Genomic DNA, 14937 nt, shown 5'->3' on the forward strand with positions numbered 1-14937 from the left:
TATTTTTTACTAGAATATGACACTTAGGACCAGTGTGAAAATGCCTCTTGAGTTCCTGGCTACATGGGCCCCGTGTCTGCGCATTCCTTGCTATCTTCAGGGACTGCATGAACAAGGTTACCACTTCTTTATTCTCCTTGTATATCTAATGTGTCTTAATGTGCCACTGTTTGATTTATTAACTACATATAGGGCAACGTGGTATCCTGGGGAAAATCTGGATAAAGATGGGCCACAACAAAAGCGATTCTCCCATGCTTATCCGTTTATAGTGGTTTTCAGCCATTCCGATTAAGTAATCATTAATTAAAGCGCCGGGACACTCTTTCTGAGTAGCCGTGCGCTATATAAACACAATATAACATAACATCAACTAATTTTGCTTTGTAGATTAGCTTTTCCCAAAACCAGATGTACTCAAACTGCTTTCCAGGTTGCTAGATGAGACCCAGCACAACATTAAAGGTCTGCTCTGGTCAATAAAAAGAATTTAGAGAAAAGGTCTGCTCTGGTGCAGTGGCAGACAGAAGCTTGCTGGCAAGGTTTGGGTGTGTATTCTGCCTGCTCACCAGATATTTATGGAGTCTTTCGGGAACTCATCAAGGCCAGCACCATGCATGTTGTCACCTCTGGAGGACAACAACAAACTGAAGGGGTATCTGCATAATATGTAGGTACTCCCTCCGTCCTTTAAAGGGCATTGTTTACCTAATGCACACACTTAAGGCCTACAACACACGTGAAGAGTGCTACAGGTGCACAACTCCGCGCACACACACATGCTTTAATGAGTTGGGTCATCAGTTATAGTAACCAACAGAAGTACAACATATATCTGCTGCCCCATTGTGGAACTACATATTTGCCCGTTTTAGGCCATGTGTAAGTAGAACTGATCAATCGTGTCATTTATCATAACATTATCCACAGGATTTTAGTTCATTCTGAGTGCTGTCACGTCTCCTTTATTACTGTTCCAAGCATTTCATCTACTTAAATCCTCCAGGCACTGCAGGTTAGATTTACACAATTTTAGATCACTCCAAGTTCCAGAGCTTTTTTCATTTTACTTTATGTACCAATCCATGTTAAGGAGTCAGTTCTTCAGCGCGACAGGCAGCGTTTTCCCTCACAATCTGGATGTGTCCCTTCGTGCCACTGTAAATCCAGCATTAAATAAAATTTGCTGTAGTTTGTTGGGCCCCTGTTTTCCCATAATCCAAGAAGCATAATCCTTGGGCAGATGCCCAGTGTTGCTGTCAGTTGATCTCCTACTTGTGTCCAAAACACATGCACGTTGGGGCATTGCTAGACTATATGGTTAAATGTACCTACAATCCAGCATCCATAGAGACATAAATCATTATCTTATTGGCCAAATTCTCACATTTGTGATCAAGTTTAATATGTTCTTTAAAGAATTTTCAACTGTACTAGCCTAAAACAAGATCATTTGACCACCTCCCTGAGAGATATCAGGACTTCTTCACAGTCTGTCTCATTAAGTGCCCCAGATCTTTTTCTCATTTATGTCCTAAGTGATCCACTGTTATAGATGTGCTATTCACAAGTGTCCTTAGAACACATTTTAGATCGAAGCCTACCAGACAGTGCGTCGGTCTGGTTTGATATCGACATCTGGGGGACATTCAGAAAGCTTCCCTGGGAATGCATTATTTCCATTGCTCTGTGGTTTATAGCTCACATTTGCTTGCTTTCTATTTGCTGCCTTTATTTGTTTTAGTCTGTCCAGCTTAAGTTCGTTCTTTCCCTTGCCCAACCCAGTTTAGTGTATTCTTCCACTAGTAATGAATTTCTGTAACCCGGCCTTTAAATCTTGTTCTTATCTTACCACATTTGCTGTGCATTCAAAGACAGACTTCAAATGTCAGGCTCTGTCTTCCAGGGGGCATGGTGTTTACTTTTTTTTCTCTGACTTCAAAGTGAAAAGATTTATGTGACCATCATGCTGGCTACTTGGGTTGTGCTGTACAATGGCATTTTTTACTAGCACAAAACAAAATGTAACTGTCTGTAAATGAACCGTGTAGATATTTCAGAACATGGAAAGCCCAAATGAAGCAAATGTTTTGATAATTCTGATGTATGGTGGAAACCAATATTTTAATATGATCAAAACAAGTCAGTACCCTGTGTGATGACACTTCCAAACAATGCTTGTGCGCTGTATACTTTTATTAGTAAAACCGTATGTGTGCAAATGTAATAATTTCAATTGAAGATTTGTTGTCTGTGATGGCAGTGTGCTTCCACACCATGCATACTCCACTTTACCCTACTACACTCTACTCTGTACCACTGCACTCCACACTATGCCACCCCACACTTCTTCACTGCCCTCTACTCTGCACCACACCTTTCAACACCACTACACTCGACGCCTCTCTCCTCTACACCACTCTACTCTGTCAATGCACTCTACCCCACACTATGCACCACTGCACTTTACTTCAATCCACTCTGCCACTTTAATCTACTTTGTACCACTGCATTCTACGATACTGCAGTCTACTGAATTCCACTGCACTCTATACCATTTCACTCTTCCCTGAAACAATCCACTCTATGCCACTCTATTCCACTCTTCGCCATTTCACTCTGCGCTACTATCTACCCTGCTCCACTCTACGCCAATCTACTCTGCACCACTGCACTGTATACCACTATATGACACTGCACTTTACGACACTCTACACCATGGGTACATTTCCCCGGGGGCCACAAAGTGCTGTCTGTGGCTTCCCCAGGGCCGTACCGATGCCAGCAGGGTGAGGGTCAGGGTTTTGAAAGGTGGGCATGAGGGACGCAAAGCAGATGCATGCTAAAGATAGGAAACATTCTTTGCTTCTTTAACTTTTGGTTTAGTTAATGTGCAAATAAAGTATATCAGTTGCACAGCTTTTTGAATGGTCATGCTTGGTCAAGTGAACAACAGCCCAGTGCTGCTGTTCACCAGGGGACCGCAATTAAAGGTCAGGAGGGCCGCATGTGGCAGTTGGGCCATAGTTTGAGTATCCCTGCTCTGCACCATTGCCCTCTACGTCACTTTAATCTGCACCACTCTATGCCACTGCACTCTACAGTAGTGCACTCTACTCCGCTGCTATCTACTCTGCTCCACTCTACGCCAGTCTATCCCGCACCACTTCACTGTATGCCACTATACTCTGCAACACTCTACTATACGACACTCCACGCCATTGCCCTCTGTCACTTTAATCTGCACCACTGCACTCTACACTAGCGCACTCTACGTCACTCTACTTGACACCACTGCACTCTCTGCCACTGAACTCTTCACCACTCTACTCTGCACCACTGCACTTTAGGCCACTACACTCCACACCACTCTAATATACTGTGCACCACTAAGTCAGTGCAATCTACGAAAATGCACTCTATCCCACTGCACTCAATGCGCTCTCTGCCATTGAACTCAATGTCACGCTACTCTGCACCACTGCACACTCTGCCACTGAATTCTACTCTACTTCAATGTACTCTACATCACTCCACGCCAATGATCTATTCTGCATCACCACACTCCACTGCATTCTGCATAGCTCTACTCTATGCCACTGTACTTTGCCACTCTACACCTTTGCACTCTACCCTGCACCAGCCCACTCTACTCTGAAACAATCCACTCTGCGTCACTCTACTGCAATCTACTTTGCACCACTCTACTCTGTCATTGCGTTCTATGCCAGTGGACTCTGCCACCTTACTCCAAACTAATGCCCTCTACACCAATCTGCTATGCACCACTCTACTTTATTCCACTTCTTTCTCGTCCACTCTACTCCACAACACTCAACTATGACACTCTACTTCATTCTGCAACACTCTATCCACTCTACAACACTACTGCACTCTGATGTTCTGCGCAATTCCCTCTACGCCACTCCATGCCACTTTTCTCCACTCTGTTCTGCGACACTACTCCACTCTACACCACTCCATTCGGACAGTCTATGCCCTCGACTCTACAATACTTTACTCTACTCTGTGCCGCCTAACTCTCCTGCACCGACACGCTGCGACGCTCTATGCCGCGACACTCTACTTTACCTCACTAACATTTAGCCTTGCTGAACAGCAGCCACGCTGGTGTACAACATATCTGAAACATGAATGGCAAAGCCAGTAGCTCTTGCATAGGTGAGACCTACTGGCTTTGCCAATATGTGTTTTTTGGTTTAAATAAATATATATTTTATTGGATTATGAAGGTACATATCGAGCCGGTGCTCGTAGTAATCTGTTGACGCATCAGATATAACCAAAGTACCTGCATGAGCGAACACATAAGAACACCTGCATAAGCTGCAGGCTATACAACATAAGCATGACACAGAGCATTTAAAACCCCCAAGACTATATAAATTAGCACATGTTCAAACACTGTGTTTTAATAGTGATCCCTCTAATGCTTAACTTTTCAATTGTGAGCGGTCCTGAATCGCAGAACCTGCCGGTAAATACCACTGTAGGGCATGTCTCAATTGTATATATCTAAACATTTCACTCTGACAGTGCATCTACTTGCCTTAATTGATAAATCTTTTAGATTAATCTTGCCAGCGATTCTTTCATTGACTTCAGCCACTTTGAGGTTGTGCCCCGCAACATTAAACAACAAGCATTGAAAATGCAATAGGTCTTGCCTTTGATTAAGTTAAAGCCATTTAATTAGCTAATGGTATTGTATAGCAAAGCAAATGGCTTTAACTTAATAAAAGGCGAGACCTATTGTTTTTTTAATGCTTGTCTTTCATGGCTAAAGGAGAAGGCATCAACGTGACAGGACAGAGAACGGCCCCTTCCTCTTCATAGCTTTCAGTGTCTACCAGCGGGCAACCACTGCAAGCCTGTTTAACCTTTACATTCTTCAGTGATGGCATCTCAGTTTACACCCTGGCTCGACAATAAGAGTCGATCGACCTTCGAGCATCGCTTTCAACACTAACTAGATCGGAAAACTGCTTAGTGGGCATGCAAAGGGAGTGCGCACCGTGAGATACAGCTAAAATATAAAGCACAGAGAGCAGTGCACTTTAATAAAATACTAATATAATTTCCTGCATATATTACATACTTTAGTTTGAGAAACCTAAATACCAGTAACGTGCTCAAATAAAAGTAGTGTGAATTTTAATGCGAGTAGACAAATGGCTCGGTGGTCAATGTAATCGATTTTGTACAAATAACTTAGAACGTTTCAAAACATGGCATTAGCCAACAGCATACAAGAAACGTTTAATGCTTTGTTTTTTAAGTTTACAATTTTTTTTGTGCTGTTTTATACAGCAGGAACTGGACCCGACGGTATTGGAGCGCTTTGCAAAAGCGCCAGTTACATTACACTAGGCTACATTCATTTTTGGTATGCACTGGGAGATTAAATGATTTGCCCAGAATCACAGGATGACGAGCCAACGCCTAGATTCATACCTAGTTTCCCAGCTCCAAAGTCGTCAGCTCTGGCCGTTACGCCACCGACCGGTGTCCCCTCTAGTGCTAGTATACTCAGCAGTGTAGGACAACAAACAACGGCGACTTCGTGTGTGAGAGGGTTGAAGGGGACTGCCAAAACCTGCCACAACTGTTGGCTTTTTTGTTAGCCCAATGACCAAGGCCCAATTCCATGCTCACGAAAATGTTAGTCCAATCTAGCGTAAAAACACCATAGAAAGTGCTTGGAAGGGGGGTGGGGATATGGAATACTACCAGTGTACAAAGTATGATCTGAAACAGGAAGATTGTAACTTTAGCACACGCAGGACACCCAGGATTAAGCTTTAGAAGGGAACAACTGTCAGTCCTACAGCTAGATATTAGTCCAAAGCAGACACATTTGAGCAGGCCTTAAGGTGCATTTCGCGAAAGTTTTACGAAAGTTATGAGGACGTAGTAATGTGCTGTCTTATTATAAATAAAAAGTGAGAGAAGTAAATTCGTACTTTAGAGAGGGCTACAGAAATAAAGGCATAAACTTGTTCATTATAACAATGTTAATAGAGTAAATTTCGAAATATATTTTCAAGATTAGTCCAAAGGATGGCTAAACGTAAAACAATAAAATGCTTTAAAATTTGGAATCGGATGTAAAGAAGTGCAGATTAATTGCAAGATCAAACCGAAGTCATTCCTTTCAGGCCATGCCACAGCTTCCCACCGACAATTAGGATTACACTTTAAAGGTCATGATACTTTTTACTTTATATCATCCGTAAGAAAAATAAATCATATTTGTTATTTTACCAGCGCCATTTTGCAAAGTACTAGACACACAAACGGATTATGTATGTGTGGATGCTGAACCTTAACATTTCGAGTAAAATGAACAAAGTAAATTCAACGTGTATATGTAACCGCAAAATATGTTTATTATCAATCTACTGAGTGCTTACAAAAAATCATTTGCGTGTGTACTAACGATGCGTCAGTGAAATGCGCCCAAAACCGATTGCCACTGTTAATCGCTATGTAATCAGAAATGGCACCAAATGTAATACTGCACACCCTGGGGCACGTGCTCCTCCTTCCATCCTCTCCAATTGTGGGTCTCCTAACATCTCATGATGTGGGCCACATCAGACTTGTTCTCGGCCTGCATCAAGAGGCTCTGCACAGCTTGGAACAAAAGGATACATACAACCTACAGGCCCCAAGGAGAATATTTCACTGGGGTTTCATAGGGTGATCTGGTCAACTGACACAGCAGTCAACAGTTATATCTTAATGAGCACTTTTTTCAAAACGGTCCCAATACAAGTCAGAGGTTAGAGCTCTGAGGGAAGGTCAAATGTAGGCTTGGAAGAAAGCGAAACAGCCGGCATGTTTGTGGCAATGAAGGGGTAATGTGCACGTTTACATTTAAAACGTATCAGAACAACCCCTTTATACTCACTGTGGCAAATGCTTTACTTTGTACTACAGTCTATCACACACAAGGTTTATAAAAATGTTTCTGTCACCAAGTGAGGCAAGCCTGGTAGTTGCTGCCTCTTCCAGACTTCACCACTGCTGTGTAACTCGTTTAGACCGACCATTTAAGAAAGGAAATATTTTCAGGTTGACTGCCATTGTTTCAAAATAAAGAGACAAAAAAAGTCTCCCCCTCCCCCCCCCCCCCCCCTCCCCCAACAAACTAGCTTTGGCAGACTTGGCAACTAAAAAGGTAGTTTGTTTATTCAAATGATAGCAGTAATTACCCCGTACACATTGTGAAAGGGTAGTTGAAAGACACGGTACAATGGATCCACGTTATTGTGAACCAGTTTATCTTTTTGCAGAGAACACTTATCGGTTGTCTTTTGTCCCTAAAAATAAACTTGGACTACATAATTAGTTGAGATACTGGCAAAAGGGCACAGCTGCTCCGAGAACCCTAAAGCCCTGGAATGAAAGAAACCATGACACAAATGGCGTCATGAGCCGGTCAGTGCTCTCAGGTTTGTTTTCTTTTCCACCCAACAGGTCGAACGCAGCCAAGAACTACAGTTTATAGTGTCATGGGGGCAGTTAGAGGAGAAAGATGAAAGTGCTTTTGGTCTCTCAGGACTCTCCAAGAACCAAATCCATTCTCCTTGGACATCTACTACACACACGGATCTACCAAGAGCAGGAATTCGTGTAAAACCAAACCAGTTAACTATCTCGGTTTTTTTCTCTTTACACTGCAGTAAGATAAAAACGGATGTAACGCAATCAGTTTCTCATTTCTAGGTGTGTGCAACGATCCGCTCCAGATATAAACGCTGAGAGCGGTTGCAGGCAGAGCAGCAATGTCCCAGAAGACACCAGTGCGCCCGTCACCTCTCTTAAAGCACCCTGAGAGGCGAGGGATGTCTGAATATACCGCAGTTCTTTAAAATGCTTTAGTTATACTATCTCAAGAGCGAAAGCAAGTATACCCAGCTGTTTATCAAGACTGGCTTTAAAGCGGACCAACCCAGTTTCTGTAGTGAGCGCTGTTCACATCAGGCAGCGGAGAGGGGGTGGAAGACTCTGCGGTCTGCAAACCGCAGCCTAATCCCGGGGCATCACTTATCTCTCCGCGACTGCACAGACAGCCGCCTTGCCCCATGCGCTTAAAGAATCCAGCGCGCGTTACTGGGAAGATTAGCGTTGATGAGCAGGTGAGGATGCGCTCACAGGAACCTCCATGCTGTGAACACATATCCAGGAAAGCTTCGACGATGCATGGCATCCTGAGTATGAAATGGTTACATTTGCAGAAAAATGCTTTTTAATCATTTCTAAGTTGAATGAAAGTTAAATTGTGTTAAGATAGGAAGTATGTGTAAACCCCCCCTGCTATCTTCAAGGTTTCTTCAATGGACTACACCCACCGGCTGATTGGCTTACTCGCAGTCTTGAATGTTAAAAATAACAAGCCCGGTCCCGAAAGTGAAAGAGGACCGCGCTGCAGCCGGAGCATGGGGATCTCTTGTCTTTATGGGGCCATGTGTTTAAACACATGGCCCCATAAAGATAAGAAAGTGCTTCACGACAGCTGTGAAGCAGGCAACCCAGTCTGGATCGCAAGCTAAAGGGCGGCAACCAAAAACCCTAATTTCCAATGGCAGGCCGCCGTTTAGCATAAACGGTGACGCCGGCCAATGGAAATGAGGGGTGGGGCTTCAAGCCCTCTACAGAAACTCCTCCTTAGCAATAAATCTCGTCCAGCGAGCTGCGCATGTGTGCAACAACGCTAGGCGAGACATAAAAATGGGGAGTTACCCAGCGGGTGCATTATTGATTTCCTTATGTGAAACCTCTTTAGGGCAGGAGGGTTTAAGGGCTGCAATGGTCGAGGTAAGCCTCCCCATGGCTTATCTGTTAGTACAGGTCCACCCGCTGGAGATTCCAATGACTCTCCACACACTTCTTCTATCTCTGAGGTGAATTTTTTCTCCCTCGTGTAATGTTCTTTTGATCATTTTGATATGATAAGGTACAAGATACAAACACCATTTTGTTTCTGGTTTATTTATTACCACGGGTTGGAAACTTCGAATTAAGGAAAAGTAAAGAAGGCATAATGGTCTCTGTGGTTAAAAAATAAATAGATATTAACCAAATATGTTAAATGCTGTTCAATATAGGTAACACTAATTCAATATCTGTGAACAGTGTATAAAAAGGGCAGAGCTGAGCTTTCAGGGATTCTAGCAGAAGAGTGGAAAATGAACATTCAAACGGCCGATCTACGATCTGCACAGCATTGCTCCGCTAAGGGGCATAAGTGCGCCGTACTGTCTTTTCTACTTGTGAGTCCTTATTGCCTGTCTACTCTTTTTCTATCATTACGGGGAAATATATCAAGGCTACTGCCTCTGAATGGTCAATTATAAGTTTCAATTTTCGGTCTACAAAGGGCAAAAATATTCTCTTAGATCCATATAAATGTAAAGGTGTTATCTCTTGTAAAGTGCTCCGTGGTCTTGCAGGTAGGCAGAGCTATTGTGTATCTATTAATTTCTCTGGAAATTTCCATAAAGGGGAATTGGGATTACAAACCAGTATCTTTTCCTTCGGATTGGCCTCTACACGCAGAATGAGTAACATTGTTGAATTGTGACTGAGAAATATAAATCATTTTTTAATTTTTTTTTTATATACAGATATCCACTTACAAACTACACATTTGGAACAAAAGAGCCACTGTATGAGAAGGACAGCTCTGTGGCAGCCCGATTCCAGCGAATGCGGGAAGAATTTGATAAGATGGGCATGCGACGCACCGTAGAGGGAGTTCTGATAGTACATGAACATAGATTACCACATGTCTTACTTCTGCAGCTGGGTACCACCTTCTTCAAACTGTAAGTTTGAAACAAAAATTTAATATCCAAATCATAATGATGTCCTTAGGCAGTAATGCCTCATCTTAATGAGTCATATGTGAAGTATTGTACAGTTGGGTATGTTTTTTTTTAACCTAATGCGATGTATTTAGATTCCATTCAGGCAGCAATGTGCCGCAGTGAACTAGTTCACATCCTGCAGAGTGCTGTGTGCAACTTGTAGGTCAAGTGTTTGAATGATAGCTGGCAAGACAGCTGTAAACTCATACAGAGATGTGAAGGTTGAATAAATGAAAGGCTTGGGTGGGGAATTCATCCCATCTCTTATTAGCAAAAGATAAAATCACTAATTCTGATTATTTTTGATGCTTCAAAAGTACAAAAACAGGGCTGTGACATAAAGAAAATGAGACCTGGAAGTATGTTAGTTGAATTTAGTTCTCGAAAGAGGGTCTCATTCATCAAGCAAGCAAAACACTGTTTTACTCACTGGAACTGATTTTTTTTTCTTTCTCCTGGCTGCAAGAGGAGTGTCATGTTTTTACCCATACCTGAGCAGTGTGACCTGAACCATACCTAAACACCAAGACCACATACCTGTCAGTTGCTTTTGTGTGCACCCTGCCATGGGCGACATGATTTTTCAGGTCCATGCCAACCAGTCAGCGCAGCTGTCTGGTTGCGAAAATACTTCTTGTGCGCATTCTGAAAGCTTCCCTGGGAATGCGTTCCACCCAATCTTTTACCATTGGCTTTGTGGTTTGTAACTCACGTTTTATGGATTTCTGTGTGCTGGTTTTATTTGTTTTAGGCTATCCAGCATGTCTTTGTCCCTCCTGTGGAGCAAATGTTGTTTACCATTGCTCCTTGTATTCTTACACGAGTCCTCCTTTCTGTAAACAGATTTTTAACTTTTATTCTCATCTTGTCACATTTGCTATGCATTTAGTGACAGAGGTCAAATGTCAGGCTCTGTCTTCTGAGGGAGCTTGGTGTTTACTTTTCTTTCCCTGACTTGAAAATGAGAGGATTTATGTGACAATCATGCCGGGTACTTGGAAAGAAAAGTTTGGCTCCGCTCGTTGCCGCTCTGCTCCGCAAATTGAGCTCCTAACTCCAGTATACAAAAAAGTGATGGATGTAATGCTAAAATTAATCTCAGCCACTGTTAATTACTCAGGACCACATCCCATTCCTTCATTATTTTACACACCATGCCACCTCAGTTTGTACTCTGCCAAATGCAAATCAGTCTTGGCCCTGCACCAGTGAGAATAGTCCATCCCGAACTGCCAAACCAGTTTCACCCTCATAATGAATTCAGTAAATTAGAACTAGTGATTTGTGTTTTTTTTTACTTTTAAGTTTTCTGCTCTTTTTACCCTTTGTGTTTTTAGCTTGTCCCTAAGTATTGTTAATTGTCATTGGCCCTTCCTACTGTGGTTCTGTTTGTCAAGGAGTTTTAATTCCTTTATATCTTATGTGCGCTTGTATTGGGGGGGGGCGGGGGCGCGGTGGAAGGGATTGGGAGAATGGGGTGGGAACGGGACAACAGGGTAGATTTGGACAGTTACTTGGCCTATCAAAGCATTTTGTAGTCCAGTTCCAACTTTACAGCACAACCTTATAGGAGATGAATGAAGATCCTCAAAAGGTGTTCCAGGTACTTTGCAGTCGACTGAGGTGCCTTTGTGATTATTCCTCGGTCCACAGATAAGGTGGGGCGACTATGGGATGATGCAGTTACTAGCCAATGAGCTACCAGGTCACCTCCTTCTTGATGACAACTTTCTGGTTGTATGTATCATCTAGCAATCCCGGAGTGCACTATTCTTCCTCCTCTCAAGATGTCGGGACCCTTCCTCAGATGTCAGGAGCTTGGTAGCCCACCCTAGAGGTGTGGCTACCTGAGGGTCTCATGCCCACAGGAAACCCAGGTTGGGTACTGGGTTTCCCTCTGTCCCTATCTACCTAAACAAAGGGCAGTCCCTCAGGAGTATTAACGCCATCAGCCCACCAAAGGTGGCTTTGCCTTTGAAGTTCGCCTTTTGGGCTAACATAAGTGGCTTCCTGCCAAGTGGAGCGAACTAGGCCTGGGCAAAAATTTCGTTCCGTTCGCGGAAATTGCGATAATTTGGCATTTTTGCGTTCCGCGGAGAGCGCGAAAATGTCAAAAATTCCGGTTTCCGCAGCTTGGCGATAATTTGTTTCTTGCTCGCGCTGTAAAATGATACATTCTCGCGCGCGCGCGATCGCCTTACCTGAATCCCTGCGTTCGCCGACAAGTTTTCTTGATCCGGTCGCGTTCTCCATGAGATGTTGTATTGTTTTTAGCCATTTGCGCTGTCTCGCGACAGTTCGCGCCCGCAGTGACGTCATGCGTCGCGCGATCACGTCTTTCTTCTCGCGATCATGCACCGCGAGAACAACTCAAAACAAGATGGCCGCGCCCGCAAGCAACCACATGGGTAAGTTGGCGACCCGCAACCATGCAGAAAATCTCGCGAACATGCCGGAAAAAAACTTCCGCATCTTCGCGATATTTCTGCTTGTTTGCGATAATTTTAAACATTCTCGCGATAATTTGCGAAGGTTAATTCCGCAAATTCCGCCCACCCCTAGAGCGAACACCTCACCCTGTAGCAGGCTGCTATTGTTCCTAAGCCTGGGAGTCATTCACACTACTCCCCGGGCAGGCAGAATGCTGTCTGTTGGCCAGTGATCATGTGACACTACTTGATAACTGGGTCCCAGAGTGGCAACTTTCTAAAAGTTGCATTTCTTTAATAGTGACACTAAATTTGACCTGGGCATTAAGTCTGGTTTAATGCCACGATTAATTTGATACCTTACAGTACCATGCTAGGTAGTTCCATTCATAATTTATCCAGGCTGAAGGGTCAGCCGGTAACACTGTCAGCCAATGCGGCTACTAGCCTTTCACAGCAAAACAACATATATGCTGTTAAGACATATATAAACTACTTGTTTTATTAATAATATACAGCTCCCTGCCTTAGGGCTCCGTAGGCCTTTCTTGGGGAGACTTGCATATCTTCTTACGGTAAGGGGGGGTCCATTAGTTTAAATGGCAAAGTCGAACTAGCAGTGTTAACACTACCCTTCCAGTTAGCAGTGGCAGGCTGGGAGTCATTTTGTACATTGTCACGCTCAGGGTGGCAGGAATAGTGTTGCAGCCCTGGGTGTACACTGTGCCTTACATGCCATAGGTACCCGTGGACTTATAAATAAGTTAGTCCATGCCAATTGGGATAGCCAATTCGTCATATACTTTGTAATGGGTTAGAGCAGTGGCACTGAAGTCTGATTAGCAGGCCTTAGTGCACTTTCAAGTTCGAAAAATCACCAGCACGTAGTCCAGATGGGGGCAAAAAGTAGGGGGATACCTGCAAAAATTCTGTTTCCTTGCATCAAGTACATAGCAGGCATGTGAGCGTAGAATGGAGAATCTGTTTGGTTTGGGTGAAATTGCCTCCATGCATCTTAGGCCCAGGTCTAGGATTTCTTTTTTTAAGCACAGCAAACAATATTCCATAAATTGAGTATTCACCTTTTTATTTCTGTCCAATTTGAGATTCCAAGCCAAATTAAAACCCCCAACTATTTCACCCCTTGAATCTTCCTGTTTTTGTCATGGAAAGGCATCTTGAGGGCATATATAACAAAAGTGATGGGTGAGTGTCTGAGGTATAGCTGAACTTTGATACCAGCCCCCTGTGTCTCAATTAGCTACTACTTCGAATTCCACCCCTTCTACTATTGTCCTTGCAGAAGATTGCCACTCCTGAGGTTTTAACTGCCATTTATTACCAGTATTGATTATAATATTGTCTGTTTCATTATGGAATTGATCCTGCTGAACAAGATGTGTTTATGGAATTCATATCTTTTATAGCAAGGGAATTTAGTTTGAATTTTCCTCCACCATGTTTTTTTGTGCCTGTACTTACTGACTCTGATTCTGCTCTTGTTTTTTGTTCTTTGTACGAGATTCCCCTTGCCGTTCATCTATCTATGTCTCCCACTGTCATGACTACTGTATCAGGTTATCCTGCCAACGAGACAGAGTCCCTGCCTTACTTCCCTAGGCCAATATTAAGATTGTCCTCTCATGTAGTAGGCAAACAGGGTGGAAATGTTGTACATATGCCCCTTCAAGGAGCCTATCTGTCCCTCTCAGATATTGAGATACTGGGGTGTGAGAACCATCTAGTGCCCCGTCCAGGCACCCCAATATTCCACCGACACCCCACTCCTCGCCTTACACATACATCGCTAGTTCTGCTCACCAAGGCCGTGTCTCGGCAACTCCTATTCTAGTGCTGGATCTTCCTGCATGCCAGAGGCTTTAGAGATATGACTAAACTGCCTAGTCATTCCAACATCCCCCAGCGGTTACTCCAGATTTCTTAAATGTCTGATCACCTTGTCTTTGGCTGCTGCTTTGCAGATTTCCCCTCCCTGTATTGTGGCTGGAAGCACTTTGTCGCCAGTTGAGTTTGATTTGCGGTGATTTCGGATGGCCTCCAATTTCAGACCACAGGTCCCTGACGTAGCTCTCAAGGTATTCACAAATCCTACCTGAATCTGATGTCATTGCGATAGCTCTGGTTTTGTAATCTTGTTTTAGCTGTAGTTTTATGAATGCTTTCTTATTCTAGAGTTGCATTCTGTTCCAGGGTTGTTCATAATCTGCTGTCCTTTCATCTGAAGAGTGTTCCAAGTCATTTACTGTCTTCAAGCTCAGCAATTTCTCCTCCCAGCTTTTTTTATGCATGTCTTTAGATCGGTTTGATGGAACCAACCTTATTGCAGACCTGTTTGAGAAAATACTCTAGGTAGTCCTGGGTAATGGTGGTATCGATCTTCCTCTCAGCTCATGGGACCTGTTGTTGTGTAGGGCACCATAGTAGGTATTTCCTTCTTTTCTCTGTTCTCATCAGCTGGGCACCCCGGGTGCATTCTCAAAGCGTTGTCCTAGTCCTTAGTGTGGGCCACAATTGAGGTAGGGCAAAGAGCTCACAGCTATAGGCCTGTTGTGCTTACCAACCTGACTGGAGTGATCAAGTTGCGAAGGGTT

General features: G+C 43.5%; 1 protein-coding gene across 3 annotated transcripts in view; it reads left to right on the top strand.

Moving 5' to 3' along the window:
* Positions 1-14937, top strand: part of NUDT21 (nudix hydrolase 21) — a 200835-nt gene that overhangs the window by 95214 nt on the left and 90684 nt on the right. For all 3 annotated transcript variants that reach the window (XM_085640147.1, XM_085640146.1, XM_085640145.1), the window contains exon 2: positions 9654-9854. In XM_085640147.1, coding sequence (XP_085496273.1) covers positions 9654-9854 — 201 coding nt within the window. The remainder of the gene's footprint in view (positions 1-9653; positions 9855-14937) is intronic.

Source organism: Triturus cristatus, chromosome 12 (assembly GCF_964204655.1).
Source record: "Triturus cristatus chromosome 12, aTriCri1.1, whole genome shotgun sequence".
Taxonomy (NCBI): domain Eukaryota; kingdom Metazoa; phylum Chordata; class Amphibia; order Caudata; family Salamandridae; genus Triturus; species Triturus cristatus.